The sequence below is a fragment of the Phacochoerus africanus genome, chromosome 13 (assembly GCF_016906955.1).
Source record: "Phacochoerus africanus isolate WHEZ1 chromosome 13, ROS_Pafr_v1, whole genome shotgun sequence".
Lineage (NCBI taxonomy): Eukaryota > Metazoa > Chordata > Mammalia > Artiodactyla > Suidae > Phacochoerus > Phacochoerus africanus.
The window spans coordinates 24,996,164-25,023,966 of NC_062556.1; the positions used below are offsets into that span (position 1 = coordinate 24,996,164).

At 40.3% G+C, this 27,803-nt stretch overlaps 1 protein-coding gene across 2 annotated transcripts in view; it reads left to right on the plus strand.

Moving 5' to 3' along the window:
* The window catches only part of VWA8 (von Willebrand factor A domain containing 8), a 392,083-nt gene that overhangs the window by 42,298 nt on the left and 321,982 nt on the right, over nucleotides 1-27,803 (plus strand). The window contains exons 4-8 of one of the 2 annotated variants that reach the window (XM_047755719.1): nucleotides 1,256-1,366; nucleotides 16,320-16,487; nucleotides 24,222-24,386; nucleotides 25,472-25,521; nucleotides 27,317-27,425. In XM_047755719.1, the coding sequence (XP_047611675.1) occupies nucleotides 1,256-1,366; nucleotides 16,320-16,487; nucleotides 24,222-24,386; nucleotides 25,472-25,521; nucleotides 27,317-27,425 (603 nt within the window). Of the gene's footprint in view, nucleotides 1-1,176; nucleotides 1,367-16,319; nucleotides 16,488-24,221; nucleotides 24,387-25,471; nucleotides 25,522-27,316; nucleotides 27,426-27,803 lie in introns of both variants that reach the window. The other variant, XM_047755720.1, reaches the window with a different exon arrangement.

Below are 27,803 nucleotides of genomic sequence, written 5' to 3' on the forward strand. Positions count from 1 at the left end.
TCACGGCATATGGAGGTTCCCAGGCTAATGGAGCTCGGATCTAATCAGAGCTGTAGCTGCTGGCCTGTGCCACAGCCACAGCAGTACGGGATCTGAGCCGCATCTGTGACCTACACCACAGCTCACGGCAACACCGGATCCTTAACCCACTGAGCAAGGCCAGGGATTGAACCTGCAACCTCATGGTTCCTAGTCAGTTCCGTTAACCACTGAGCCACGATGGGAACTCCGAGAATGTCATGGTTTTTAACTCACCATTGTAAAAGCAAGGATAATGTTAAAAACTTTTTGTACAGAGTTGTTACATATAGGGCAAAATGAATTTGGGGCTAGAGTAATAAGTCTAAAAGAAATCAGTTCTGGATGGTCTCTCCTTCAAACCAAATGGCTTTTTCTGTGTGAAATAATTTCCTCCCCTCAACTCCCTCATCCTTTTCATCTTTCTTCTCCTTTTCCTTCCTAAATGGCTATGTGTGTCTTTCTCTTCTGTTGATCTGACTATTGGTATTTACCTTATTTTCGCACTTGTTAAATACCTAATATATTATATACAGTTGGAAAACATCGGTTCATGAAGCAAATTAATTGAAATCGCCCTTTAAAAAAAAAGATGGACATTACTCACAGAGAGCAGTATCATTTGTGTGAAAATCCAGTAATAACCAAATTATTACTCCTGATATTTGAAAAGAACTCTATAGGAGACATTAGGATTTATAAGATCTGGGAACTCCCGTTGTGGCACAGCAGAAACAAATCCAACCAGTATCCATGAGGATGTGGGTTTGATCCCTGGCCTTCCTCGGTGGGTCCAGGATCCAGTGTTGCCATGAGCTGTGGTGTAGGTTGCAGATGCGGTTTGGATCCCGCGTGGCTGTGGCTGTGGTGTAGGCTGGCAGCTGTAGCTCCGATTGGACCCCTAGCCTGGGAACCTCCATATGCCATAGGTGCAGCCAGCCCTAAAAAAAAAAAAAAAAAAATTACAAGATCCAATTTTGATTATTGTTGCTTAAGTGATAAGTAATTAAGGCATAAATTATTGGGTACAGTAAAAGTAGAGCTCTGAGGAAAGGTATATATACGTTTTGATTAACGCTCAATTCATTGCCTTTTTCTCAAAACTGGGGCTCAAAAGTCTTTAATCTAGAATCATATTTAAAAAATGCTCTTCTGCAGGATGACCTTGTCAGATAACTGGCTCCAAAGCATACGTTGGGGATTTGATTTTGAGACAATATCACTCTCTGGTCTACAGGAGTTGACCAAACGGGAAGTTGAATACATTGCCTTGTCAAGAGACACCACGGAAACAGATCTCAAACAGCGTCGGGAGATCCGCGCAGGCACCGCTTTTTACATAGATCAGGCAAGTTCTCGCTCTCTTTTTTTAAAAAAAATTTATTGGAGTAGAGTTGACTTACAATGTTGTATTAGTTTCAGGGGTCCAGCAAAGTGAATCAGTCATACATATAAATATATCCATTCTTTTTTCCCATATAGGTTATTACAAACTATTGAGTAGATGTTTCCGTGCTATACAGCAGGTTCTCATTAACCACCTATTTTATACAGTAGTGTGTATGTTATCCCCCCCCTCCCAATTCTTCCTTTTCTCCAGTGGTTTCACCTATAGCAACCATAAGCTTCGTTTTGAAATCTGTGAGTTTGTTTCTGTTGTATAAATATGTTCTTTTGTATCATTTTTAAAATTAGATTCCACATATAAATAGTATCATGTGATATTTGTCTTTGACTGACTTCACTCAATATGATAATCTCTAGGTCCATCTATGTTGCTGCAAATAGCATGATTTCATTCTTTTTCATGACTGAGTAATACTTCATTGTATACATATGTGTCACATCTTCATCCATTCCTCTGTCAATGGACATGTAGGTTGCTTCCATGTCTTGGCTATTATAAATAGTGCTACAGTGAACATACAAGTGCATGTATCTTTTCGCATTGTGGTTTTCCTTGGATAGAGGCCTAGGAGTGGGGCTTCTGGATCATAGGGTAGTTCTATATTTAGTTTTTTAAGGAACTTCCATATTGTTCTCCATAGCGGTTGCACCAATTTACATTCCCACCAACAGTGTAGGAGGGCTCCCTTTTCTCCACACCCTCTCCAGCATTTATTGTTTGTAAACTTTTTAATGATGGCCATTCTGACTGGTGCGAGGTGACATTCATTGTAGTTTTGACCCGCATTTCGCTAATAATTAGTTATGTTGAGCATCTTTTCATGTGTTTTTTGGCCATCTATCTGTATTCAAGTTCTTATCACGCTCTAACACACGATTGCTTACTCCTGGTCTTTAAGAGATTTATTTATTTATTTATTTGGTATTTTTAGGGCCACGCCCATGGCATATGGAGGTTCCCAGGCTAGGGGTCAAATCAGAGCTGCAGCCGCTGGCCTACGCCAGAGCTACAGGATGTGAGATCCGAGTTGCATTTGCGACCTACACCACAGCTCACTTAACCTGCTGAGAGAGGCCAGGGATCAAACCTGCGTCCTCATGGATGCTAGTTAGATTCATTTCCACTGAGCCATGATGGGAGCTCCAAGAAATTGATTTTTTTTTTTTTCGGTCTTTTTGTCTTTTCTAGGGCTGTACCCACGGAACCTCATGGTTCCTAGTTGGATTTGTTAACCACTGAGCCAGGATGGGAACTCCAAGAAATTGATTTTTAAAGTAGAAAAAGAATAGCTCCTGTAGTAGTGAAAGATAGATGAACTGTGCTCTCTCTAGACAGATTTAATTTAGGTTTTTGGTTTCCCTGTTCTTGGAAATGCCTTCTTAGTTTAGTACTAAAAAAGAAACCATGGTTGAAATTAGTGGTTCCAAATGTTAGCTAAAGATCTGTATGCTGATTTCTTAATTTTCAGTTGCTCCCTATTACTTGCCTATAGAAATTTGATTTTTTTAAAAAAGAATTAAGGGGATTTTAGCATAGGAAATTCTCCAGCACATTTATTAAAGTATTATCTATCTAAAAGTCAAGCACAGAAAGATATATTAAACATAGTGAAATTAAATATATACTCCCAGGATCTACAGCTTTTGGAGAGGGGGTTCTTAGATGCAGGGTGCCAACTAAAATAATGTTTTCTGATTATTATATTGAAGCTTATACATTTTTTCAAATGTGTTCCTTAAATTATTAAATATTATTCATTGTTAGGAATACTTTACGGACAGAGACTGTAAAGCATTTTATGCAGAGAGAATTTCAAATGTTCAATACATTTGTGACAAGATGCTTGACTCTCTTGTTTACAAAAATAAAAACACCATTGAACTGCTGTTTTTCTTTCAACTCGCACATTGAGCAAAGATGAAAGAATTTGCCAGGGTCCATGTTTGATGAGGAAGAAGGGCTGAGGAATCAGCATTGATGTTAATGGGAGCATAAACGGATGCAATTTGGAAAGAAAATTTTAGGATTATCTATCCAAAGAAAAGAAATTAAATACATTCGTGTCCAGCAGCAATATTTCCAGCAATTTTGCTTTCATTTATTATTTACACAAAGCAAGCAAAGTTATATGTACCCCCTTGTTTATTGCAGCCTTGTTTGAGATCACAGAAAACTGTAAATAAAACTATAATAATGTGCATTTAAGGGATGAATTAAATACGTGATGCTAACTAGCCTTCTCTGTCACCATTGTAAAAAATGAGATAAATCTATATGTAATGATAGGAAAGAAGTCTAGGATATATTAAGTGAAAAAAGAAAAATGAAGTTGCAAGACAGTAAGTATATGATATGGTCCCGCTGTGACTTTTTTTAAAAAAAGAGGGAGAAATGTATCAATGTTTGGGTATACACATAAAATTTCTGGAAAGAAACACAAGAATCAGTTAACAGAGCTTGTCTCTGTGGAAGTGTGACTGGGCATCTGGCATGGAGCAAGGAAGGAACTTTCATAGTTTTTTAAATTTGTAGCTTTCCCAGGAGCACATACTATTTTATAATTAAAATAGTGTAACTATAAAAAACACTGAGTGAAGGAATTTTTTTTGAGACCAGAATATTCACATTGTTGCATAGATTACTAATTCATTACAAAAGGAAAAAAATGTACTTCAAATGGAGACATTTGGCAATCACCACCTTAACCAGTGGTGATCAAACAGAATCGTATGGTGGGAAAATCTGACAAGTTCAGATTTCCAATAATTTAAAAAGTAATCCTTTGTGGATGAAGCACACAAATGGATTTAAAGAAACTCAGTTTAGTAGTTCCTGCTGTGGCTCAGTGGAAACCAATCTGACTAGGAGCCCTGAGGTTGCAGGTTCAATCCCTGGCCTGGCTCAGGGGGGTAAGGGTCCGGCATTGCCATGAGCTGTGGTGTAGGTCGCAGATGTGGCTCGGATCCTGCGTTGCTGTGGCTGTGTCGTAGGCTGGCAGCTGTAGCTCCGATTCGACCCCTAGCCTGGGAACCTCCATATGCCGTGGGTGTGGCCCTAAAAAGCAAAATAAAATAAAATAAATTAAATAAAGAAACCCATTTTATTCGCATAATACCAAAGGTGAAGTTCGTTTCTAATCACTTTTACAATACTTGCATCTTTTCTGGACCCAGTGAGGATAAAAGGGGGGAGATGGAATTTGAGTTGAGATAGTGAAGAGCTGAGGGGAAGGATTATTAATTAGATGATGAGACCACAGCCTATACAGAGGTGAGGGGACAGAAATATATGTAAAGGGCAGTGAAAGAAGTGGCTTTGTTTGGCAGAACATGGATTTTAAAAACATACTTTTTTGAGCGAATTTTGATCCGCATGATGGTTGCAGTGCAAATAGGGAGGAAGAGAAAGGGATTTTTTTTTCATGTTTATTACTTTAAAGACAGCTTAAAACTTTGGCTATTCAGAAATCTCAGAAATTGTTTTAGGTTAACTAAATTTATAGATTAAAGATTTATTTCTTGAAGCGTAATGGAAGTTGGATAAAACTCTGATATTATACTCGCTCCTGTTCTAAAAAGCAGATTTTCAGATCATATCTATTTTATGAAATACTTCAGGTGCTATGTTGTTGTGTGGTAGTATTTTATACTTTCTTGTTTTCCTGATGTGTCCTACTCCTCATTGCTGATCACCAGCTCTGTAGGACTTACACACTGTGTCATTGTAATTCACTGACACCTTCAGAGCCTATGATCGCAATATAGGTATGTTCGTCCTTTCTCAGTTGCTTCAGACGATCTATTGAGATTGCATCTGATTTCCGTGTTTTTTCTTCTCTCTCACTTCCTGGCCATTAATACTTCTTACTCTTTGTTCATAATCTGATCCTATCAGTTCCTTGGTTAAAGCCATGCAATCCCATCATAGCAAGTAAAATCCAGACCCTTTAAGCTGCCATCACACTCTACAGGATGCAGCCTTGTCAGCCTCATCTCCTTTCGTCTTTCCCTAGCTTTTTAGACTCCAGCTACAGTGGCCTTCTTACTCTCTTAGAAATAGGCCAGGAGTTCCCGTTGTGGCTGAGCAGGTTAAGAACTCAATGTAGCGTCCGTGAGGATGTGGGTTTGGTCCCTGGCTTCACTCAGTGGGTTAAAGGATCCAGTGTTGCCCTGAGCTGTGATATAGGTCCCAGACGCAGCTCAGATCCAATGTTGCTGTGGCTGTGGCGTAGGCTGGCAGCTGCAGCTCCAATTCAACCCCTAGCCTGGGAACTTCCACATGCCTCAGGAGCTGCCCTAAAAAGAAAAAAAGAATTCCCATGTTGTTGGTCATTCAGGTTCTTTCTAGTTTTCACTGTTATAAATAACTGTTTGATGAATATCTCTGTATCTTATCGTTATCTCTCTCTCTCTCTCTCTCTTTTTTTTTTTGGTCTTTATTTTTTTAAGAACCATACCCGCAGCATGTGGAAGTTCCCAGGCTAGGGGTCAATGGAGCTGTAGCCTCCAGCCACAGCCACAGCCACCGCAACATTGGATCTGAGCTGCGTCTGTGACCTACCCCACAGCTCATGGCAACACTGGATCCTTTAACCCACTGAAAGAGGCCTGGGATGGAGCCCGAATCCTCATGGATACTAATTGGGTTCCTTATCCAACTTATTATTATCTTTGATTTTTTTTTTTAAGATTTGAATGCTAGAAACATAATTACTATTCAAAGGGTCTAGATATTTTCAAGAGTGTATGTGTATACACACACACACACACACACACACACACACACACGCACGCACGCACGCACATGCACATGCACACACATATACTGCCAAATTGCTTTCCAGAAAAGGTGTTTTTAACTCACACTCTCATCATTGTGCACTGAGTGGTTGCCTCATGGAGTTTTGTCAATATTGACTATTCCCATGTATGTACTTTGCCAAATTGATAGACTTTAATTTTCTTTAAAAAGTACCAACCAGGTTGAAGTATTTTTACGTTTATTGCTATTGCTTCTGTACATGTCAATGAATTGAATGGGTATGGAAAAGGGGAGAGGTACTGATGAAATAAGTAAGTTACAGCCTGTCAAGAAAATGTTGAATTTACACCATGTCTGTCTATGCAAATATTTACTATAACTTATCTACTTGTTGATGTGGAGATAAATTTTTTTTAATGCAATTGCTTTGCTAAGCAGATTACAAGAGCTTTTTGAAAAAAAAGAATTGGTTAAAGAACAGAAATCTGAAAATTTATATGACTGATATTATGATACCTATGGAGAAATAAGGAGACTAAGTTTTTTTGCTACTGTATTTACTTTCATTTGTCTTAGAAGATAACCTGAAAAAAGCTTCAATTTTTGCTATCTTAACCACTTAAAAATTTATTACTCTCCTTATTTTTTTTTTCTTGCCTTACTTGTTGACATTCTCATCATTAATTCTGTTGATTTCACATGACTCCAAAAAGCTAGAGAGGGAGACTTTTAAGTCTTTATACATTGCTTGCATTTCCCAAATTTAAGCTTATGTAACTTAGCTAAGCTACAAATAAATATTATTAAATTTTTATGTCTGGCTGAGAGGAGACACTCTTCATCCCCACGATAATTGGGGAGTAGCAAGCCGGGATGGGGGCCTTGAAATTATTTTTTTCAACTTTTCTAAGCCAGGAATTCTTTTCACATTTACATCTTGTTCATTTGTTTGACACAGTACTGCCAAGTTCCTTAATATACCATATGAATATTTAATATTATGTATAAATTGCACTTTAAACAATTATATAATAGCTTAATATATTCTCCTCTGTTTTGGATTATTCTTTTTTTTTTTGTCTTTTTTGCCATTTCTTGGGTCACTCCCGCGGCATATGGAGGTTCCCAGGCTAGGGGTCTAATCGGAGCTGTAGCCACTGGCCTACACCACAGCCACAGTAATGTGGGATCCGAGCCGCGTCTGCAACCTACACCACAGCTCAGGGCAACACCAGATTCTTAAGCCACTGAGCGAGGCCAGGGATCAAACCCCGCAACCTCATGGTTCTTAGTCAGATTAGTTAACCACTGCTCCATGACGGGAACTCCTGTTTTGGATTATTCTTGATTCTCTTTTATTAGTAGAAAAAAATAAGCATTCAACTTTTAAAAATACAATACACTGCTTCAATGTTACCGGTCACCAAAAAATTAATAAATTGAATGATGGTGTTAGGGATCAGAAAATGAGATTTTTATCTTGTATAGATGCCTTTTACCTGTTTTAGCAAATAGGGGAAAACGTTTACTTGTTTTTTGAGAGTAACTGAATTCTGGTACCGGCACCAAACCCTTTGCAATTGTATTGTTATATGTCCCAGTTGCCACTTGGACAGTTGGAGAAGAGCTCTCTCTGTTACACTGGCCTCTGATTAGTCAGAACTCAGGCCTTGGCTCCTTACCCTGTTGCCATCTTGCTCAGGGCAGCTCTTATTTACTCCTGTGTTAACTATTTGACAGATTTATATAATTCATTTTCAAAAATCAAGAGAGAAAACATAGATTTCATTGAAGAGATCTCTGCTGTGCTAGGAGCTTTATATGGCTGCATTTTAATCCTCAAAACATCCTTAGGGTGGAGGTGACTTCCATGTCTTATAGGTGAATTAAGAGTCTTAGGGGGCTGTGGGAGTTCCCGTTGTGGCTCATTGGTTAACGAATCCGAGTAGAAACCATGAGGCTGCGGGTTCGATCCCGGCCTTGCTCCGTGGGTTAAGGTTCCAGCGTTGCTGTGAGCTGTGGCGTAGGTTGCAGACGCAGCTCAGATCCTGCGTTGCTGTGGCTCTGGCATAGGCCAGCGGCTACCACTCCGATTTGACCCCTAGCCTGGGAACCTCCATATGCTGCCGGAGCAGCCCTAGAAATGGCAAAAAGAAAAAAAAAAAATAAGAGTTTTAGGGGGCTGTGGACATACAACTGCTAAATAGCAGAGGCAGGATGGGAACCAGGGTCTGTCCAATTCCAAAGTTCGGGTTCTGTCTATCCTATTGTGCTGCTTCTCTGAAAGAGTGATGGTGATGATGACATTGATAATGACAAGGATAACAGCTCCTACAAGGATGGTAGTGTTCGTCATAATACTAGCTAATTGGCTTTTGTAAAGGTTTACTCTGGATCAGAGGTTATCGTATTTATTCTTCACCATGATCTATGAGATAAGCTAGTATAGCTTGAGAAAGAAATTAAGCTCGAGGCTTAGAGAGGAAAGTGACTAACCTAAGTCACCCATGGTAGATGGGAGAGCAATCCCAAATCATTCTGATCCTGTTCTGATATTTTAAAATAAAGAACTTCAAATATAGTTGTTTTTTTTTTTTCTTTGGTGTCCTTCTGTACTATCACATTGTAGCCATTTTGCATGTTTGAAGGTCTTTGGACTCTATTTTCATTAAATCATGGCTATATTAAAAACAATTTATATTTTAATAGGTTTTATGGCTTTCCCTTTTTTTTTCAGTACTGCCTTGATTCATAAATAGCGACATTGTACAATACCCCTTGAGAATATTCTCATTTAGTAAATGAGGACACAGACATTCAGATTAATTGTTTGCCTAAGGTCTTTTATCAAATCAGGAGCAAATCTAGAACAGGGCTTAGATAGTTTTTGATTTTAGGTCATGCAGCTGCTTTCATCTTGAAACACTTTGTGTCCATGTGCAGGGTTTTTAAGGCTACGATATGAGATGGTTTGTCCAGAAGGATCTTTCTGCATCTTTTTCTGATTTCTATTTGAGAAAATTAGGTCTCTGGAAGTTCTATAGCCCGAAGGACAAGAAAGGATCTTTATGGTTGATCTAATTACTACACTGAGGAATTTCAACAGTATTCATTCCACATACATATATATGCAGTGCTCCTTATTTATTTATGTATGTATGTATTGGATTCAGGATCAATTAAGGATCATGCATGCCATACAGTTGTCACATCTGTTTAAGTTTCCTTCAATCAGAACAGCTCCTCAACCTTTATTAGACTTTTGTGACACTGACTTTTTTTTTTTTTTTTGCTTTTTCAGGTCCATGCCTGTGGCATATGGTGGTTCCCAGGCTAGGGGTCGAATTGGAGCTATAGCTGCTGGTCTACACCACAGACACAGTGATGCAGAATCCGAGCTTCGTCTGTGACCCACACCACAGCTCATGGCAACGGTGGATCCTTAACCCACTGAGCGAGGCCAGGGATTGAATTTGCATCTTCCTGGATACTAGTCTGATTCATTACTGCTGAGCCACGATGGGAACTCCTCCCTTCTTTTTAATTTGAGATTTCACTGGAAAAATTATACCAGAATTTTTTTTTTTTTTTTGCTTTTTTTGGCCGCACCTGTGGCATATGGAAGTTTCCAGGCTAGGGGTGGAATTGGAACTGCAGCTGCTGGCCTACACCATAGCCACAGCAACGCTGGATCCTTAACCCACTTAGTGAGGCCAGGAATTGAACCTGCATCCTCATGGACACTAGTTGGGTTCATTACCCACCAAGTGGCCACCAGAACTCCATTTTATTGAAAAATCTGTATAGAAAAGTTTTGATGTATGTAGCCCCTAAATCTTTCATACTGATAGTTAAACTTCCCCAATTCTGTTTTTGTATCAAGTGTGGGCATAGATAAGTATGATGCTTCATATAAAAATTCTTTCTAAGCTTACATAACCCTGTCTTTTAACTAAGCAGTTACCTTTTTATTCCATAAACCATAAATGCCTGCTGTGAACCAGTTTTGCACCAATATGACATAAAAAAAATGAGGTTATCACCCTTTGAAGACCTAAGAATCCTGCTGGGAAGATAAAATAGGTATATGAGAGGAGTAGGGAAACTTCAGGGTTGTGCTTCCACACTTCAGTGCTGAGCAGACAGAAGGTAAAGGGAACATTAATGCAGGGAGATTAAAATGCTTGAGTATCTGTTGGGCACAAAACTTGTAACACTTTTTTTTTCTCTGCACTAATTCCAGTGAAGTCTGAGATTTATACTCTAGTACAATACATTGCTGGTATATTAGAGTACTTAATGGATTTGTTCTTCCGTTGTTTTTCACATTCTTCTTTACGAAAGTGATCAGATTGCATTAAGAAAATTTAACAGTATCAATTAAAGTATTTGAATCATTTTATAGGCATTTTCAGGAAAAATCAGGAATCGGTGATACTAAAATAGGAACTTTTTTCTCCTTTAGCCAGTAGTTTTGCTTACCTTTACAATTTTTAATTTGCTTCTGCTCCAAGTGTATAACCACATAACCAAAGGGCTAGTTGGGAAGACAGTTAAAAATTGTAAGTGATCCTTTGCATATTGATTTTCCTACTTTGCATTTTTTTTTCTAAAAAATTATACCACTCTTAAACATGTAAAATCCTTTTTTTTTTTTTTGGCCACTCCGAGACACATGGAGTTCCCAGGCCAGGGATCAGATCCAAGCCACAGTTTTGAATTATGCTGCAGCTGCAGCAACGCTGGATCCTTAACCCACTGTGCCAGGCCGGGGATTGAACCTGCATCCCAGCTCCAAAGATGATGCTGATCCTGTTGCACCACAGCAGACACTCCGAGTTTGTGTAAAAGTGTATGGGGCAGATGATGTGTTTGTTTTTCAAGACAGGCACACAAGAGATTCCTATGCTTCGTAAAACCAGGCTCTCTGAGGCTACCGATAACCAACAGGAGTCTCCTTTAGTGACGTCTTTTCAGTTCTTCAGGGACTCAGTTTCTCTAACACTTAAAGATAGATTAAAATTTTAGCTCTTCCATCTTCAAGCTTCCTAACCTGTCTTCAGTTATAGAATTGGGTAAAATATTGTGTACTTTAGAGGACTGCCATGAGGATTCAATTAAATAACATCAGTGGAAGAACTTGATACATTATCAGTTTAAATCTGTAGACCCTACCACTCTTCCACTCAGCAGATAGACCAAACCATCTCCAGCATCAACTAGCAACTTTTCCAGTTTTATTTCTGTAACCAAATACTCTCTTTCCTGAGAGTATACAATTAGCCCCTCTTTCTCCTCATTTGAAGATACCCAAGTTTTTTCATCATTAAAAAAAAAAAAATGACAGCAGCCACACTGTCCCCAACTCAGACTCCCTTTCTAGCAGCAAACCCTTCCCTTCTTTTCTTTATGGCCAGTTATTTTGTAGAATGTTGCTTAGTTTTGGGCTTGTCTGAAGTTTCCTCATGATTTGATTAAGATCATACTTCTTTTTTTTTTGGCTGTGCTGGTAGCATTTGGAAGTTCCCAGGCCAGAGATGGAACTTGAGCCCCAGCAGTGATAAGGCTGGGTCTTTAACCACTAGGCCACCAGGGAACTCCAACATCATGCTTTTTTTTTTTTTAGTAATAATACTATAGAAGAGATAGGTGCACTTTGAGTGGCTTCATGTTAAAAATTTAGCACATGGAATTGAAGCATCTGATTACAGTATGTTAAGGTGATATTTGCTAGATTTCTAAACTGTTACGTTACTTTTTTTCTTTGTCCCTGATATTTATATTGTATAGAGGGAGATATTTTGAGTCTTTGCAGATATCCTATTTCTCATCATGTCTTACCCACTAATTTTACCCATCCGTTGATGATTCTTGCTTCCAACAATTATTACTGTGGGGAGTTCCCGTCGTGGCGCAGTGGAAACAAATCTGACTAGGAACCATGATGTTGGGGGTTCAATCCCTGGCCTTGCTCAGTGGGTTAAGGATCTGGCATTGCCCTGAGCTGTGGTGTAGTTTGCAGACCTGGCTCGGATCCCACGTTGCTGTGGCTGTGGTGTAGGCCGGCAGCTACGGCTCCAATTAGACCCCTAGACCGGGAACCTCCATATGCTGCAGGTGTGCCCCTAAAAAGACAAAAAAAAGAAAAAAAAATTAGTACTGTGGTGTGAGCCGAATTGTAATTTTCCATTTCTATCATTCATTCTTTTAGAGTAGAGGTTCTTTTTTTTTTTTTTTTTTTTTTTTTTTTAGTGCCACACCCACGGCATATGGAGATTCCCAGGCTAGGGATTGTATTGGAGCTATAGCTATACGGGATCAGCCACCACAGCCACAGCAACACTGGATCTGAGAGGTGTCTGTGACCTACACCACAGCTCGTGATGATGCCAGATTCTTTAACCCACTGATCGAGGCGGTGGATCGAACCCCCAACCTCGTGGTTCCTTGTCAGATTCGTTTCTGCTGCAGCACAGTTGGGAACTCCCAGAATAGAGGTCTTAACTTGAGGTCGCTGTTGTATACACATTGTGTACATACACCTGTGTGCCTTTTCCTCTGGAGAAGAGATTTTTATCAGATTTACCAAGTTTTCAGGAGGTCTTTATCCATCCATCATGACTTTCTCTAATTCATGATCACAGTACCTACCTCCCTTAGGGTAGATGAAAGGACTCTATTGTGTATCTGTCTTTGCTTTCTGATCTCTCTCTATAGCTTATTCCAGATTTTCCTGGGAAGGTGCCATGAATAATTGACCAAGGTATCCTGAAGAAAATAAGAGCACATCTGCACCATCTATTGTTGTCCTATGTTAAGACTTGGTCTTTCAGTTAAGACTGGTCCACAGTTAAGAACTCACTCATTTTGATATACATATTTCTAGTTTTATCTCAGAGACCATGAATTTTTATTTCTTTGAAGTTTGTAAAAGTTAAATACAATTATTCTGTTTTGTAACTAAGATTGATAAAAAATTTAACTTTTTAAAAATAATATTGCCACAAGTTGTGGTAACTTGGTTTCTTTCTTTCATTCTTTCTTTTTCTTTGTTAAATTGAGATATGGCTGAGTTTCTTTGTTTTTTTTTTTTTTCTTTTATGAGCTGTGTTTTCTTGGAGTAAATAGATTCCAGTGAAAGAAAGCTTAACTGAGACCTTAGCTAAAACATGAATTTTTGTAAGAAATAGTTTATGTTTTGATTTATAATATCCCAGCAGCCTATGGATTTTCTATGGATTTGTCCTTTTCTCAACTAGCGAAAATGAGATTCTTTTTTTGATTGTTCTTTAGGGGCTCCTAAGTAACTTCTACCCATCCAGTTTAAAAAATCAAGCTGCTGCCATAAGATGGCCAATTTTATAGGTTTATTCATGAATTGATTTTATTTTTCAAATAGGATGATCATCATGAGTTTAATGTGGTTTGTGTAAAAGTTTGTTTTTTTATGACAGTACACAGACACCTGAAATGAATTCTGCAATATGGTGCAAAATTCAACAGCTTATGAGCAGAAGTCTTGATTAAGCAATGTCTGTTTTCTCTTCCACACTTGGAAAGTCAGTGCTTTTGCTATTTGAGAAATTTCTTTGGATAGTTAGTCTTTCAAAAAAAAAAAATAGAGGTAGTCTTTTCCCTCCCTGCAGACATTCAGAATATTTTGAGGCTAATTACTACAGGGAAAATTAAATCTCAAACAAAGGGGTCAGAATAAATAAACAGATTTTTTTTTTTCTAGCAAAGCAGTGTGATATGTATATGTGTGTGGGGAAATTACAACTATCTTGTTGCTGCAAAAATACCACGCGTGAGGCACCTAATATCAGGAAAACATGTTAGATAGGTAAATGCCATATCGTGATAGACATATGCTGAATTAAGGAGCTTGGGCTTAGTAGAAGGAAGATCAGAAAGCTAAGGCGGGTTGGAACTAGAAGAGTGATAGAAGGAATGAGTTCAAGAAATGTTAAAGAAGCTGAATCATCAGGACGTAGGGATAACTTGATTGCTGGGGTTAAGATAGGAATCTGGGACCTCGCATGGGTCAAGGGGGCGCCTACCTTCGTTGGAAAAATAAGAGGAAGAAAAGGCTTGGGGGGAATACCAATGTGTTCAGCATTGCACAGGAGAGGCTGAGGTGCTTCTGGAGTCTGGCTGGAGACATCTATGCCCTAGGACTAGATGGTGGAGCCTAGGGGAGTGAGTGTGAGGTTGGGGAGTCATTAACGTAACCTTGGTGGTTAGAGCTCTGTGATTAAGGATGATTACTCAGGCCAGACCTTATAGAGGAAGAAGGGCTCAGATTAAAGATGTCATGTTGGCATTCCTACACGGAATGAACAGGGGGAAAAGGAGGAAGTTTTTCTAAGAGAATAAGTGTGCCATGAAAGTGCCAAAAAAGACTTTTTGTGTGTGTGTTTATTTTTTTATTATTATTTTTAAAATTGTTATTTCCCCAATACAAATTTTTTTCTACTGTATAGCATGGTGACCCAGTTACACATACATGTACACATTTTATTTTCTCACGTTATCGTGTTCCATCATAAGTGACTAGACACAATTCCCAGTGCTGCACAGCAGGATCTCATTGCTAACCCATTCCAAAGGCAATAGTTTGCATCTATTAACCCCAAGCTCCCAATCCACCCCACTCCATCCCCCTGCCCCTTGGCAACCACAAGTCTATTCTCCAAGTCCATGATTTTCTTTTCTGTGGAAACGTTCTTTTGTGCCATATATTAGATTCCAGATATGTGATATCATATGGTATTTGTCTTTCTCTTTTTGACTTGCTTCACTTGGGATGAGATTCTCTAGTTCCACCCATGTTGCTGCAAATGGCATTATTTCGTTCTTTTTTATGGCTGAGTAGTATTCCATTGTGTATATATACCACATCTGCCTAATCCAATCGTCTGTCAATGGACATTTAGGTTGTTTCCATGTCTTGGCTATTGCAAATAGTGCTGCAATGAACATGAGGGTGCATGTGTCTTTTTAAGGAAAGTTTTTTGTCCATACTGTTCTCCATTGTGGCTGTGCCAGCTTACATTCCCACCAACAGTGCAGGAGGGTTCCCTTTTTTCCTCATCCCCTCCAGCACTTATTATTTGTGGACTTATTAATGATGGCCATTCTGACTGGTGGGAGGTGGTATCTCATGGTAGTTTTGATTTGCATTTCTCTAATAATCAGGGATGTTGAGCATTGTTTCATATGCTTGTTGGCCATCTGTACATCTTCCTTGGAAAAATGTCTATTCAGGTTTTTGCCCATTTTTGAATTGTGTTGTTGGCTTTTTTGCTGTTGAGTTGTATAAGTTGCTTGCATATTCTAGAGATTAAACCCTTGTCCACTGCATCATTTGAAACTATTTTCTCCCATTGTGTAAGTTGTCTTTTTGTTTACTTTTTGGTTTCCTTTGCTGTGCAAAAGCTTGTCATTTTGATTAGTTCCCATTGGTTTATTTTTGCTCTTATTTCTGTTGCTTTGGGAGACTGACCTGAGAAAATATTCATAAGGTTGATGTCAGAGAATATTTTGCCTATGTTCTCTTCCAGGAGTTGGATGGTGTCTTGTCTTATATTTAAGTCTTTCAGCCATTTTGTGTTTATTTTCGTGCATGGTGTGAGGATGTGTTCTAGTTTCATTGCTTTGCCTGCAGCGTCCAGGTTTCCCAGAAATGCTTGCTGAAAAGACTGTCTTTTTCCCATTTTAAGTTCTTGCCTCTTTGGCAAAGATTAATTGACCATAGGTGTCTGGGTAAAAAAGACTTTTAAGGAGAGAGTGATTACATAAATGTAGCAGGATTAATCCTAGTCTTACTCTTAAGGACACAGGAGAAATGTCATGAGATTTTTTTTTTTTTAATTTTATTTTTGGGGCTGCGCTGGTGGCCTATGGAGGTTCCCAGGCTAAGGATTGAATCAGAGCTACAGCTGCCGGCCTACACACCAGCCACAGCAATGCTAGATCCAAGCCATGTCTGCAACCTACACCACAGCTCACGGCAATGCCGGATCCAGAGCCCACTGAGCAACCCTGCCTTCTCATGGATCCTGTCGGGTTGGTTAACCGCTGAGCCACAGAGGGAACTCCCTCTCATATTGCTCTTGTTTCTTGGAAACAGTGTGCAGTTCGTGCCGCCACGGAAGGTAGAACCCTCGTCTTGGAAGGCTTGGAAAAGGCGGAGAGGAATGTCCTGCCTGTGTTGAACAACTTGCTGGAAAATAGGGAGATGCAGCTTGAAGATGGGCGCTTCCTGATGTCTGCCGAGCGTTACGACAAACTTCTCCAAGTAAGAAAAGAAAAATGTGGCCGCTTCGTCTGCGCTGTTGGGCTGTGGGCAGTGCCGTTTGTGGTATAAGACATGGATTGTATCAGAACGAGGACAAAGGCTTGGGGGTAGCATAGTTTGGGCAATTTGCTGAAGTCAAGTCACGCATTTGCAGTTTTGTCCAGCTCTTCTGTTCGCAGACCAGGTTAGAAGACCATCCAGATTTGTACTTTTGCTTGCCTGTCTGGTAACTATTCTTTCTTTCTCTTTTTTCCTCCTTTTAATTCTTCTTCCTTTCACCCCTCCTTTTCCATCTTCCTTTTACCTTCTCTTCCTTCTCTTGACAACTCTTTACTAAAATCCTGGTAGCTTCTAGACTGCGCTGGGCATTGGGAAGACAGAGCTGAATAGAGTCCAGTTGTTGCATTCCAGAAGCTCAAAGTCCAGTAGATGTTGACAGACGTGAATGAAATATTTAAAGAGACCCTGAAGGTCAAAGCTACTAGCATCTCTTGCCTGAGTAGTTGTGAGAGCTTCGTAACCAGTCCCCGTGCTTTCCTCCTGGCTCCCTCACGGTCACTGTTTGCTTTGACACAATGGGCAGGGCAGGTTCTTATTCTGTCCTAACCCTCTAATGCCTTCTTAGTTTGCCACAATAAAATCCAAAGTCCTTTTGATGGAATACAGCATCTTGGATGATCTGGGCCATTATTGCCTCTTTGGCCTTATTGCCTCCTAGCCTTCTCCCTTTTCACTCCATTCCAGCTGCTGATATTCTCTTTACTGAACCAGAAACATGCTGGATATGCATCCTCTTAGCTTATCAGTGCTTTGCACAGGCACTTTGCTCTTCTGGAATGGTTTTCTCCCAGATGTCTGCCTGGCTCATTCCTCTGCCTCTTTCAAGTCTTTGCTCAAATGTACAGGTGTACGTGTTATAGTGTGCTTTGCAGATATTGCATGTTTTTACAGATGAATGCTTTGTGACAACCTGCATCAAATGAGGCTATGGGCACCATTTTTCTAACACCCTTTGCTCCCTTCGTGTCTCTTGCATTGCATTTTGGTAATTCTAACAACATTTCCAACTTTTTCATTTTTTTATATTGGCTATTGTGGATGCTGATCACTGATCTTTGATATTGCTGCGGGGGTCACATGTAAGACGGTGAATTCATCAATCCGTGTGTGTGTTCTGACTGCTCCACTAACCATCTCGTCTCCTGTCTTTCTGCCTCTCCTTGAGCCTTCCTAATCCTGAGACACTGCGGTGTTGAAATTAGGCCAGTTAATAATCTTGCAGGGACCTCAAGGATTTAAGTGAATGGAAAAGTCGCTCATCTCTCATTTTAAATCAAAAGCTAGAAATGATCAAGCTTGGCGAGGAAGGTTATGTTGAAAGCTGAGATGGGCTGAAAGCTAGACCCCTCATCCCAAACAGCCAAGTAGTACATACGAATGAAAAGGTCTTGCAGGAAAGCAGAGGTGCTGCTCCAGTAAACACACAAATGATAAGAAAGGGAAACCGCCTTCTTGCAGATATGGAGGAAGTTCTGTTGGTCCGGATGAAAGATCAAACCTGCCACAGCCTTTCCTTAAGCGAAGGGCCAATCTTTTCAATTCTTGGAAGGCTGAGCGAGGTAAGGAAGCTGCAGAAGAAAAGTCTGAAGCTAGCAGAAGTCGGTTCACGAGGTTGAAGCAAAGAATCGGTCTTTATAATAGGAAAATGCAAGGTGAAGCCGCAAGTGCTGATGTAGAAGCTGCAGCAAGTGATCCAGAAGCTCTAGCTCAGATAATTCAGGATGGTGCTCCAGTAAACAACAGAGTTTCTATGTCAACGAATCAGCCTTCTATTGGTGGATGATGCCTTCCAGGGGTTTTATAGCTAGAACGAAGTCAATGCCTGGCTTCAGAGCTTCAAAGGACAGGGTGACTCACTTGTTCAGGGCTAATGCAGCTGGTGACTTAAGGTTGAAGCCTGTGCTCATTTACCATTCTGCAAATCCCAGGGCCCTAAAGAATTATGTTAAACCTACTCTGCCTGGGCTCTCTCAATGGAACAACAAAGCCTGGATGACAGCACATCTGTTTACAGCATGGTTTACTGCTAAGCTCGCTGTTGAGACCTACTGCTCAGAAAAAAAAAAAAAAAAAGATTGCTTTCGAAATATTACTGGTCATCGACAATGCACCTGGTTAACCCAGTTGCTCTGGTGGAGACGTACAGTACAATTCCTGTTGTTTTTATGCCTGTTAACACAGCATGCATGCTGCAGCCCATGGAATCAAGGAGTAATTTTGACTTTCGAGTCTAATTATTGAAGAAATACATTTGCAGAACTATCGCGGCCATAGTAATTCCTTTGAGGGATCTGGGCAAAGTGAATTGAAAATTTCTGGAAAGGATTTACTAATATAGATGCCATTGGGGACCCTCATGATTCATAGGAAGAGGACTAAACATCATCATTAACAGGAGTTTGGAAGAGGTTGACTCCAGCTCTCATGGATGACTTTGAAAGGTTTAAGACTTGAGGGGAGGAAGTAACTACAAACGTGATTGTGAAATAGCACAAAAACTAGAAAAAAAGAGTCGAGCCTGAAGAGGTAATGGCATTGCTGGAATCTCATGATAAAATTTATTAACAGCTGAGAAGTTGCTTGTTATGGCTGAGCAAAGAAAATGGCTTCTTGAGATGGAATCTCTTCCTGGGAAAGATGCTGGGAAGATTATTAAAATGACAACATGGGATTTAAACTTTAGAAGAGTTACTTAGTTGATAAAGCAGTAGCAGGGTTTGAGAGGATTGACTCCAATTGTGAAAGTTCTCCTGTGGGTAAAATGCTCTCAACTAGCGTTGCATGCTGCAGAGAAGTTGTTTGTGAAAGGAAAAGTCCATGGATGCAGCAAACTTCATAATGGTCTTTTTTTAGGAAATTGCCACGGCCACCTCACCCTTCAGCAACCACCATCCTGGTTAGTCAGCAGCTATCAACACGGAGGCACGACCCTCCACCAGCAAAAAGATTACTGTTCACTGAAGACTCAGGAGATGGTTAGCATTTTTTAGCAATAAAGTATTTTTTAAATTAAGGTATGTGCATTTTTTAGACATAATGCTCTTGTATACTTCGTAGACTAGAGTGTCATGGAAACATAACTTTTGCCTTTTTTTTTTTTTTTTTTTTTTTTTGCTATTTCTTTGGGCCGCTCCTGTGGCATATGGAGGTTCCCAGGCTAGGGGTTGAATTGGAGCTGTAGCCACCAGCCTACGCCAGAGCCACAGCAACGCGGGATCCGAGCCGCGTCTGCGACCTACACCACAGCTCACAGCAACGCCGGATCGTTAACCCACTGAGCAAGGGCAGGGATCGAACCCGCATCCTCATGGTTCCTAGTCGGATTCGTTAACCACTACGCCACTACAGGAACTCCGGAAACATAACTTTTGTATGCCCTGGGAAACCAAAAAATGTGCATGTCTCACTTTATTGTGATATATGCTTTATTGTGGTGGTCTGGAACCAAACCTGCAGTATCTCCAAGGTCTGCCTGTATTATCAATGAAGCCTGCCCTTACCCTCCTATTAAATATTACAACGTGCCCTCTGCCTGCATACTCTCTTACTCTGCTCTGTATTTTTCCGCTAGATTCTTCTAATATCCTATGTGGTTTACTTACTTATGTTTTTTAGCCCATTGTCTGCCTCCCTCTACTAGATCATACCTTTTTCTGGGCCAGGAATTTTGTCACTGTTACTATGTCAAACTTTAGAACAATCCCTGGCACATGATAGGAGCTCAGTGGCCCTTTGTTAAATTAATGAATAAGTGTAATGAAGTCTTTGCATGCTCTGATACAGGAGAGTGTAAAGAGGGCAACAGCAAGGGTCTTGGGGCTCTTCAAAGGCTTTGGAGAAGGGGTTCATGTAATGCCACAGGTGACAAGAAGACCTTAGATCTTGTTCATTCAGCTCTAGTTGTTCCAGACTGGAGCTTTGTCTCATCCAGCCCCCAAGGACTGATGGCTCTGCCCTGCATCCTAGGACTCAGTCTCTCACACCTGTTCTGTAGAGAGAAATATATGTAGATAGCAATATGTGTAGATAGATAGATAGATTGAGTGATTGATTGATTGATAGATAGTTGATAAATACGCCAGGTACACTTACGACCCTAGCTGGTTACAATAACTGAAGAGCGGGATCTGTGTCTTGTACTTCTTCTTGATCCTGTTCCCAGGGTGCTGGTACAAGCCCAGAACACACTGGTCACGAGGCATTGAATGTTGACACCAGAGGGTCTGATTGAACTGATGCTCCATGGCTTGGCGGGACCAGAAGCATCTCTTTCTTTTACTAAAGTGAAATTGATTTGCAGTGGTTCTTTAATTTCTGTCGTATAGCAAAGTGACCCAGTCATACACAGTTCCCTGTGCTGTATGGTAAGACCCCACTGCCCATTCATTCTCAATGCTAATTAATAGTTTGCATCCACCAAGCCCAGAAGCATCTCTTTCTGATTCCTGCTGTGTGAGTCTGTTTTCTCAGAAACCTGGGTCACAACCCTTTTAGTGCTCTGTTTCTTTATGGCTTATGCGAGGTTCTGGATGGCATTTTCATGATATAGTATAGTTTTTTTCTTTTGGATCTATCTAAAGATTGCCTCGTTCTAATATAATTAGAAGGGGATAATTGAGGACTTAATCCATATGAAAAAGTTAATTTCATGCATTCATATTGTTATAGTTAATTTACTGAAATGTAAGGCATTTTTAATTCACTTAATTATTTTTAAAATTTGTTTTTAATTTTATTACTGATATTTTTAAAATATTATAATGTAAATATATGGATTAATTATTTTATTATTTTTATTAATTTAATAAATTAATTTTATTATTTTTTTAGTTATTTTAATAAATTAATTATTTTTTAAGTAGGTGGATTACACATTACATTTTCTCTTTAGATACTTTCTAATTACAAAATAACTATTATTTGCTCCTATAAGTTGTTTGCCATTCTTGGTAAATGATTTGGAAAAGGATACTCAGAATATGGAATCTTTTTTTTTTGGTCTTTTTCTAGGGCTGCCTCCCATGGCATATGGAGGTTCCCAGGCTAGAGGTCCCAGGCTAGAAGTCTAATCAGAGCTATAGCCGCTGTCCTACGTCAGAGCCAGAGCAACTTGGGATCCGAGCCGCCGTCTGCGACCTACATCACAGCTCATGGCAACACTGGATCCTTAACCTACTGAGCAAGGCCAGGGATCGAACCTGCAACCTCATGATTCCAAGTCGGATTTGTTTACCACTGTGCCACGACGGGAAATCCTGGAATCATTTTTTTATTAAGTATAGGAGTTACTTCACAACAAAATGTTTCGTATATTCTTTACTGGGGTAGTAGAATTCTGTGCAAACTTAATGAACGTATTACTTTGAAATTTGGGATATGGGGTCAAAAGGGTTTTAGTATACAAGGAGTGCTTATTATCTCTGAGAAGGATATAATACATTGTTTATTCCAAAGTAAATATCCATACAAATACATAATTTTATTGGTAAATGTAATTTTTATATTCATAGACTCTGTCTCATGAAGCCCTCACAGAACATAAGCAAGATCCCTTTGCCAAGCATTAACCATTTAAGACAACTTCTGAAGATTTCCCATCGTGGCTAAAGCGGTTAACAAATCCGACTAGCATCCATGAGGATGCGGGTTCGATCCCTGGCCTCGCTCAGTGGGTTAAGGATCTGGCGTTGCCGTGAGGTGTGGTGTAGGTCGCAGACGCGGCTTGGATCTTATGTTGCCATGGCTGTGGTGTAGGCCGGCAGCTATAGCTCCGATTCGACCCCTAGCCTGGGAATCTTCACATGTGGTGGGCACAGCCCTGAAAACATAAAACACGCCCCCCCACCACCAAAAAAAAAGAAAAAGAAAGAGAGACAGTTTCTGTGATAAAAGGATTTCAGCACCATAATTTAAGTCTGACTTATTTCTAGCTAGATTCAACATACTGAATTTAAATATCTCAAATCTTAATGGTTTCTTAGAGGTGATTATAGTAGAATTTTGTTTTTATGGAAACAAGTGCAATCAGTTTGCGTAAACTTGATTCATATTCTGATTTTTGTTTTCAAGTAAGTGGAAAATAAAAATGTTCGGCTTTCTGAAGGTGGGTTTCTCAGGCAGGTCTAGATCCAGACTCTTGTTTTCTAGTGCCCATGGCATAGTGTCATGGTATTAATCTCATTAATTTAATGCAGGATTTGTGGTTTGGGTTATGCTTGAAATAGTTGTTCTTTTTCTTTTTTTTTCTTTAATCCATTTCATGAAGTCAACAGACACTTGTCCTGTTCTGTGTTAGCCGTAATAAGTCCTCTTAAGAGCTTGGATCTGACATGGGACAGTCATGCATCATGATAGAAACTTGTGTAGGACATAATAGGAGGGGCCCCAATGTGGTTCTGATGGCGATGGCAGTGAGAAAGGGGTCCATTTTAATGAAGATGTGGTTTGAGCTGAGGCTTGGATAATACCTATATTTCCACTGTGCAAAGGTAAAAAAGGCATTTGAAGCCAGTTAAACAGGGTTAGTGAAGCAGCATGATTTGTCTGGAGAACCACAGTTGTGAGATGGAGCTGAAACGCAGGGTCATGGAAGGTGAGCCAAGGGGACAGGTGTGCAGAAGATGCCGAGGTTTGGAGCATCAGACCTGCGTCTGCCAGGAAAGGCCTTCAGTGTCATGTTAAAACTTTCTACACTGTCAGATGAACCACACACCCTTTGACGATCTGCTGAAGGCTCAGGACCTGTCTCTCAAAATGTGCACTTTCATGTCAGCCTTGTAAAGCCCATGGATCCTACAGCTGAGGACGGTGGAGTGCCTTGGAAGGGTCAGGCAGAGAACAGAGTATGACATTTAACAGGTGACTGCTGGGGACCAGTAACTTTCACATGCATCATCACACTTACTTTTCATGCCGGCTGTAATCATGTTGGTGATATTATTCCCACTTTATAGATGAGAACATTGAGGCTCAAAAGGTAAAATAATATGCTTTTGGTAGCTTAGCTAGAATGGGCACCAAGCACTAGAGGCAGGATGGGTGACTCCAAAATCTGCACCGTTTCCGGTCTCAACTCCACCATAGACTGGTTGTGGGCACAAGGATGAGTTGTGTAACTCCTTTGCGCGTCAGTTTGTTCCTCCATCAAAAGGAATTAAGTGTCTCTTTGGAGTCTGGTAAAAATTAAATGAGAGGAATTCATGGATATTGCCTACCCTGGTAGTTTTCAAGTCATGTTACTTATTACCATTAATATGCCTTGGTAGAAATATATCCGTGAACATAGGTATCTCTTGAGGTCCCTGAGTAATCTCTGCTCTGCTGGTGGTCTGCCCCTCTAGAGCTACCTTTTTAGGACTTCTAGTCTGAATCAGTATATTTTCCTTCTCTCCTGACGTTCCTTTGTGTACCGACTAGGGCTTAGGAATCGGACCCACGCTGCCCTTGTTCCTCGGTGCATTGGCTCTTTCTCCTTTCAAACACCCATCTTTATTTGGTGAGCCTTCCCTGATATTCTGTTCCTGATTTCACTTTGCTCCCTTCCTGCACCGTTGGGCTTCAAAAGGGTACTCAAATATAGTTTACCCAGCATTCAGGGCCTAAATGCCTTAGCCTGGCCCTTGCAGTTGTGATCTGTAGCCTTGATGCTGTCGTTTTTGATTCCGACTCTTTTAGGATCACACCAAAACAGAACTGGATGCTTGGAAGATTGTCCGAGTTAGTGAAAATTTCCGAGTGATTGCCTTGGGCTTGCCAGTGCCTAGGTACTCCGGGAATCCATTAGACCCTCCTCTCCGTTCTCGATTTCAAGCTAGAGATATTTATTATCTACCCTTCAAGGTTAGTATGAATAAGAATAATTTATTGTATTTATTTATTTATTTTTTTGGTCTTTTTAGGGCCGCACCCACAGCATATGGAGGTTCCCAGGCTACGGGTCGAATCTGAGCTATAGCTGCCGGCCTACACCACAGCCACAGCAACGCCACATCTGAGCCGTGTCTGCAACCTACACCAGAGCTGATGGTGCCAGATGCTTAACTCACTGATCGAGGCCAGGGATTGAACCTGCAACTTCATGGTTTCTAGTTGGATTTGTTTCTGCTGCACCATGACAGGAACTCCAATTTATTGTATTTTTAATTTTTTTTTTTTGAAGTATAGTTGATTTCTAGTATTATATCAGTTTTAGGTGTGCAACATGGTGATTCAATATTTTTCTAGATTATACTCCACTTAAAGTTATTATAAAATATTGGCTATATTGCCCATGCTTGTAGCTTATTTATGTATTTATACGTATTTATGTATTTATTTATATATTATGGCTGCACTCAAGGCATGTGGAAGTTCCCAGGCCAGAGAATGAATCTGGCACAGCTGCAACCTACACCACAGCTGGTTTAAATAAAGGTAAAGAAAACTTCTCGAGACTAGAAACAAAAGTTATTGTATTATTTGTCTGAAAGATTTTTTTAAAAAGCTGACTTTTCTTTTAGAAAATGACATATCAAGAAATGATTTTTTGCTATGAATTACTTACTGTCCACTTAATTCAGAGGTTGAATTGTATCTATAAAACATTTGCATTTTGGAGTTCCCTTCGTGGCTCAGTGGAAACGAATCTGACTAGCATCCATGAGGATACAAGTTCAACCCTTGGCCTTTGCTCAGTGGTTTAAGGATCCATTGTTGCTATGAGCTGTGGTGTAGATCACAGATGTGGCTCAGGTCTGGCATTGCTGTGTCTGTGGCTGTGTCGTAGGTCATCGGCTACAGCTCCAATTTGACCCCTAGCCTGGAAATCTCCATATGCCTTGGGTGTGGCCCTAAAAAGACAAAAAAAAAAGACAAAAACAAAAAAAAATTGCATTTAATCTGTTACATTCTTTATTTATCAATTTAATATGTTCCTGTTATTTTAGGACCAACTTAAACTGTTATATTCAATTGGAGCCAATGTTCCTGCTGAGAAGTAAGTATTTCAGATATGTACATATATATACACACATATATTTATATATTAACATATGTATATACATACATATCTGAACACTTGGCATTGAATTTGTATCACCCATTCAATGATCAACTGATTGATTCATTCATTCAACAGCTATTTGAAGAATTTTCAGCAGTTATGGTATGTACTAATGATAAAATTAATGACCTGACCTTTGATGGCAAGAAACTCAAGATCTAGTAGAGTTTAAAGATATGTGTATAAATACCTTTGTTTGTGGTAAGGGCCATAATTTCAGAGAATTGGGGGATGTGGTTGAGACTTTATTTTATTTTAATTTAATTTAATTTTATTATGTTTTTGCTTTTGAGGGCCGCACCTGTGAAGTTCCCAGGCTAGGGGTTGAATCGGAGCTGTAGCTGCCAGCCTATACCCCAGACACAGCAACACAGGACCTGAGCCGTGTCTGCAGCCTACACCACAGCTCACAGCAATGCCGGATCCTTGACCCACGATTGAGGCCAGAGATGGAACCCGCAACCTCATGATTTCAAGTCAGATTCGTTTTCACTGCGCCACAATGGGAACTCTGAGTGGTTGAGACTTTCTAAGGCCCTCACAAAGGCACTGGCATTTCAGATGGGTCCGCAAGCATGAGTATGCCTTTGGAGTTCCCGCTCTGGTGCAGTGGGAAGGGCAGTGTCTCTGGAGCCCTGGGATGCATAGATTTGATCCCCAGCGGGGCACAGTGGGTTAAGGATCCAGCATTGCCCCATATGCAGCATGGGCCCCACTGCGGCTCAGGTTGCAACTGTGGCTCCAGTGGGAACTCCACATGCCACGGGGCAGCCAAAAAAAAAAAAAAAAAGAATGAGTAGGCTTTTAACTAATAAATTCTAAGAAAAAAATTTTAAGAGCATAGGTTATGAGAGTGTATGCCTTATTCTTGGGGCTATGGAAAGCTCCCCATGGCTGCTAGAGTTTTGGTTTGGATTGAGAAAGGTGGGAGGTGAGACTGGCAGGGTAGTTTGGGGCTATCTTGTGAAAAACCTCGCATATTGTGAGAAATTTAAGAAATAGATATATCTGGAGCTCCCGTCATGGCTCAGTGGTTAACAAATCTGACTAGGAACTATGAGGTTTTGGGTTCGATCCCTGGCCTCGATCAGTGGGTTAAGGATCTGGCGTTGCCGTGAGCTGTGGTGTAGGTGGCAGATGCGGCTTGGATTGGACTCCTAGCCTGGGAACCTCCATATGCTGCAGGTGTGACGCTCAAAAGACAAAAAGAGGAGTTCCCATGGTGGCGCAGTGGTTAACGAATCTGACTGGGAACCTTGAGGTTGCAGGTTCGATCCCTGCCCTTGCTCAGTGGGTTAACGATCCGGCGTTGCCGTGAGATGTTATGTAGGTCACAGACGAGGCTCGGATCCTGCGCTGCTGTGGCTCTGGCGTAGGCCAGTGGCTATAGCAGCAATTCGACCCCTAGCCTGGGAACCTCCGTATGCCACAGGAGCAGCCCAAGAAATGGCAAAAAGACAAATAAAATAAAATAAAATAAAATAAAATGTTTTAAAAAAAAAGACAAAAAGACAAACAAAAACGAAAACAAATAGATATATCTGTGTACCTAATCAGCTTTTGAGTTTTAAGTGAAACATTAAAATACGGAGCTGTTGTTCCTACAGAATTTAATAGTACACATCAACTTTTTAGCTTAATTAAATTGGCCCAGTTATTTTATGTTTAACAGATTTTATATATTAAAACTGTTAGAATAAAATTTAATGTCACCTCTCTTTTCCCCTAGAGTTTCTCAGCTCTTGTCTTTTGCCACTACTCTCTGTTCCCAAGAATCTTCTACTCTTGGACTTCCAGATTTTCCTTTAGATAGTTTACCAGCTGCAGTTCAAATCCTGGTATGTATAAAATAAATTAATGACTGGTGTACCGAGATGCGGCAAAGAAAATTTAAGTGTTAACCCTTGGTGATGAATCTTTTTCATTTGCCTTGTCATATTCTTCTATAAATATGGTGAGGCCTGAGATTAATACGCTGTGCAGCCTGGTAAACTGTACAGAGACCAACAATGTGTTCTGAGCCCGTAAAGTTCTTACAGCCCCGGAGTTCCCGCCATGGCGCTGTGGTTAACGAATCCGACTAGGAACCATGAGGTTACAGGTTCGATCCCTGGCCTTTCTCAGAGGGTTAAGGATCTGGCGTTGCCGTGAGCTGTGGTGTAGGTCTAAGACGCGGCTCGGATCCCGCGTTGCTGTGGCCCTGGTGTAGGCCAGCA